The sequence below is a fragment of the Monoraphidium neglectum genome (assembly GCF_000611645.1).
Source record: "Monoraphidium neglectum strain SAG 48.87 unplaced genomic scaffold scaffold00905, whole genome shotgun sequence".
Classification (NCBI taxonomy): Eukaryota; Viridiplantae; Chlorophyta; class Chlorophyceae; order Sphaeropleales; family Selenastraceae; genus Monoraphidium; species Monoraphidium neglectum.
In genome coordinates this window covers 5,609-9,473 of record NW_014012723.1, presented here as the reverse complement: position 1 = coordinate 9,473, position 3,865 = coordinate 5,609, and the positions used below count along the sequence as shown (strand labels likewise).

The 3,865-nt window shown below is 62.0% G+C and overlaps 1 protein-coding gene across 1 annotated transcript; it reads left to right on the top strand.

Moving 5' to 3' along the window:
* Positions 1–512: 512 nt before the first annotated feature.
* Positions 513–2,528, top strand: MNEG_5867 (hypothetical protein; the record flags this gene model as incomplete). Its single annotated transcript, XM_014045657.1, has 5 exons — positions 513–546; positions 876–944; positions 1,278–1,356; positions 1,616–1,692; positions 2,161–2,528. 5 exons carry the CDS (start codon positions 513–515, stop codon positions 2,526–2,528), a joined length of 627 nt encoding a protein of 208 aa, XP_013901111.1.
* Positions 2,529–3,865: the final 1,337 nt, after the last annotated feature.

Below are 3,865 nucleotides of genomic sequence, written 5' to 3'. Positions count from 1 at the left end.
CCCCCCCAAATGTGGTACAGTATAGTGGCCCCGCGCATGGCACTGCTCAACTTGGGTCCAGCATCACGAGTTATATGACAATCCTTGAGACATATGGCCTCTATCATGCGGCGCTGGGCCATGGCGGGCGGTCGGCTGTGCACACGGAGTACAGTTATGGTGCCAACCGCTCCCAACCGCCTGCACTGTGCTGCCTGCAGTGGAAAGGCACGGTCTCTGGCAGATCTCGAGAGCTTGTGACGCAAATTTTGCTTGGTTTCCGGAGGCCTCTGGGGCAGCCGGCCTTCTTTGGGCTTGGGCAGCTCGAAAAGTGTAACGATGTCAGAAGCCACGTCGTGATGATGCCGAGGCATACCGCCGATTCAGCATCATATGCTGCAAAATCATTTGTGCAAAACAATTTCTCATCCTACAGACATTTTGCACACGGCCAGATCGCTGACAAATCATCACGAGGCGAGCCTCTCAAAGTTTGTAAACCCTCGACACACAGTTCTTACACAAGGTCCAACATGATTCCCTGGAGTGGTCACCACCGCAACGAGGGTGAGTGGCAGCAGGGCTGGGCATTGATGAGGATCAAACGGCGGGCGATTCCGCATTGGGCTTTGGGGGATCAAGTTCTGGCGCTGGGCTTACAGAGTCTGCGGAGCCGGGTATGCACCTCACAGCAGGAGTCTGATCATGTGATCACAGACACAATTCACACATACGCACTCTGAATGATGCGCATGCCATTGCCCAAACCACCCACCCAAACCTTCATCCATGCATGCCTCAGCTCCCACTTGCCTTGAGCACGCATCAGCACCCAGCCCCCACCTTGCGCGCACATTAGCAGCAGCGCCGCCCTTGCCCTCATTGATAAGCCGCAGAGGAAGCCTACAATGCTGTGTATCAGGGAGGCGACGGCGGCCCCTCCCTTGGCCATGAGGCGCTCGCAGGTGGGTGCGTGGGTGCCCACCTCGCAGCGCCCTGCTGAGATGGCGCGCAGGTGGCTGCCAGGTGTGGGGCAGTGCGCTCCTGCCAGCCGTAACAAACGTCAATCTTTTCAGACCTAGTGAGCCACAACTACCGACAACTTTGTCTGGTGCATGGTGCAAGCAAAGATATCATTGAACGCCACTCAATGCGACCCAATGCATATGTTTTGCAACCGCCCCGTCACCACCTCAGCACGGCCAGCCCAGCCCCTTTTTTGCCCTGCATGCGCAGCAGCCCCGCCGCACCGCCCCGACCCCCACCCAACACCATGCACCTGTATGTCTGTTTTGCAGGCGCCGTCAGCTTCTACGCGATGCACGAGTTTGAGAAGCGCCGCGAGCGCGAGGGCTTCAGCGACCACACCAAGGCCAGGTGGGGCGGGGCTGGGGTGGTAGCCAGCGCCGTCTGCGGGGGGCGGGGTTGCGTTCTTGCCCCAAGACGCCGCGCCAGCTGGCATTGCTCCTCGCGGCTCGATTTCAAACCTCAGCGCTCCCTGCTGTTCTTCGGTTTCTGGCCTCGTGTTCGCTTCAGAAGACCCTGGAGCTCTCCAAAGCGCCGCGCCCTGTCGCAACAGATGCTGTACACCCGTCTGTCCTCCGCACGCCCGCCCGCCAAACGCTGCTGTCCCCAGGGAGCTCCTTGCTACCATAGCCGGGGTCGAGGCCGACCGCCTGGCCGAGAGCCGCGGCATGGGCCGTGAGGAGCGCGGTGAGCTGTGGGGTGGGGGGGGGTGTGGGATTAGGTGATGGGAGCAGAATTTTGCCCAGAAGCTGTGGCATGGGCCGAGAGGAGCGCGGTGAGTGGGCGCTGCATGCGCGGCTGTTTGGCGCGCACGGTGGATGGCCCGAGGGGGGCCGTGGTCGCTGCTACCAGCACGGGCTCCCCGGAGTCCTCCGCTCCCCATCGCCGCGCCCGCGCGGCACGGGCGGCTCATCTGCCATCCTGCACGCAGCCCGCCTCATCATCCGGCTGCCATGCTGTGCCACACCCCTGATAACCCCCCCACTGGGGAACCACCCCATTGCCCCGGTGCTGCGCACAAGCCGGCACACAAATTCAGCCAGGGACGTCCATCAATCCTGGCCTGGCAGCCCGGCACACTCCACCACGGTTTCCGAGCCACAACAACACACAACAATGCTTGCCTGCACCATGCCCCACTCCAACCTTGCGCAGACCGCACCGTGGCGACCGCCCAGCAAAAGGCCACTTCCATGTACGAACAGCACTACGGGGGCGGCCAGCAGATGGGGGGCGGCGGCGGGTACGACGCCTCCGCCGGCTACGGCGCCGGCCAGCAGGCTGCCGGCTTTGACCGCGGGGATGTGGGTGGCATGGGTGGGGCCGGGTACGGCGCCGGCCAAGGGGGCCTCGACTCGCAGGGCTACGCGGGCGGCGGCGGCGGCCAGTTGGGCGGCGACGACGCGGGGCAGTACGGCCGCGGCGGGTACGATGCGGGGCAGCTGCAGGGCGGCTTCCAGGGCCAGCAGGATGACTACCAGCAGGGGGGTGCGCCGTACGGCAGGGAGGGCGGCGGTTACTGATGACGTCATCAGAGCCGGCTGATGTCAGCGTGCATGCATGGGGCGGCGCTTTGACTACCGTATGTAAACGGCCGGCCGTGCGTTCGCAGGCACTGGCGCTCGCTGCGGATGTGTTTCTTGCAGTTGCCTCAGTAAACTTTAGGTTTGGGTTGCACAGTGTGATTGGCAAGCCCATCAATATTGCCTGTAAGTAACCTTGCCAGCGGGCGTTTGTCAGGTGTTTGTTGGTGGGTTGTCCAGCCTGCCTCCTTTCTGAGTATGCCAAGCCCCCGAGTGTCGCGACCCTGGAACAGCCAAATCAGATCAATGTATTCAAAGTGGATGTTGTTGAACTGGATGTTGTTGCAGAGGGAGGGGTGGGGTGGACTATTTTCCCAGTCTGCCACGCGCCATTCCTGGCGGGCCCTGGCCTCTATCTGCCCAGCTAGAGCCACTACTGGCATGCGCCGCTGCAGTGGTCCAGAGCAATGCGGGGCTGATGCCAGATATATCAGCAATCGAGCGACCCTGAATCACTGTATGTGTGGGCTGTTGTCATCCCGGGGCCTGCCAGTTGCTCAGCAACTGGCTGCACACAAATACAAGCTATGTGCGGCCCATGAAACGTTTCGACAGGGCCGTGCGCATGTACGCATCCTTGCGGGTAGTTGCTGTTGCGGCGCTTCACTCGTTGCAGGCAAGGGTCGCTGCCGGTTTGATCGCTGCCAAGGTCACGAGGGGCAGCCTGCTACGCGACGTACCCACCTCTATGTACGCATGCCGTTGCTGTTGCGGCTGCATCCTGCGCTCTTTCGCGGCGCTCTGCCGCTCCTGCAGGGGGAGCCGCCACCCCCCCACCAAGGAATGTCCCAGTCAATCCCCAATTACTGTAGCCCTATATCATATTAATTGTCACCCCAATAGCAACAATTGGTATGATACAGGGCTACAATGATGCTTCAGTCCCTCACACCTGCAAACCCCCACGCCTGCCAAGCCCCCAGCGTGGACGGATCACAGCAGGTGGGAGATGTCTGCAACAGGCAGCTCGGGGTGTTTGCCGCCGCCACTGCGCGCAGGGCGTACATGGCGTGGTGCGCCTCGTCAGGAGCGGTAGCCAAGCCTGCCGCTTGCACTGGGCGCCCCTCCTGCCCGCCCCCCCCCCCTGTGCGCCGCCGGCGCTGCCGCTGCGGCCCCTCCTTAATTGTTCTGCCACCTTTCTGAGCATTCTTCCCTCTCAATTCTGAGGGTCTTGCCATGTCTCTGAGTCGTCTTACCCTTGTCTTATATACTGGACCTGTTGTGCGTCATGAGCACGCACTTGCCAATTGCTGAACCTCCCCCCTTCCCCCCCCCCC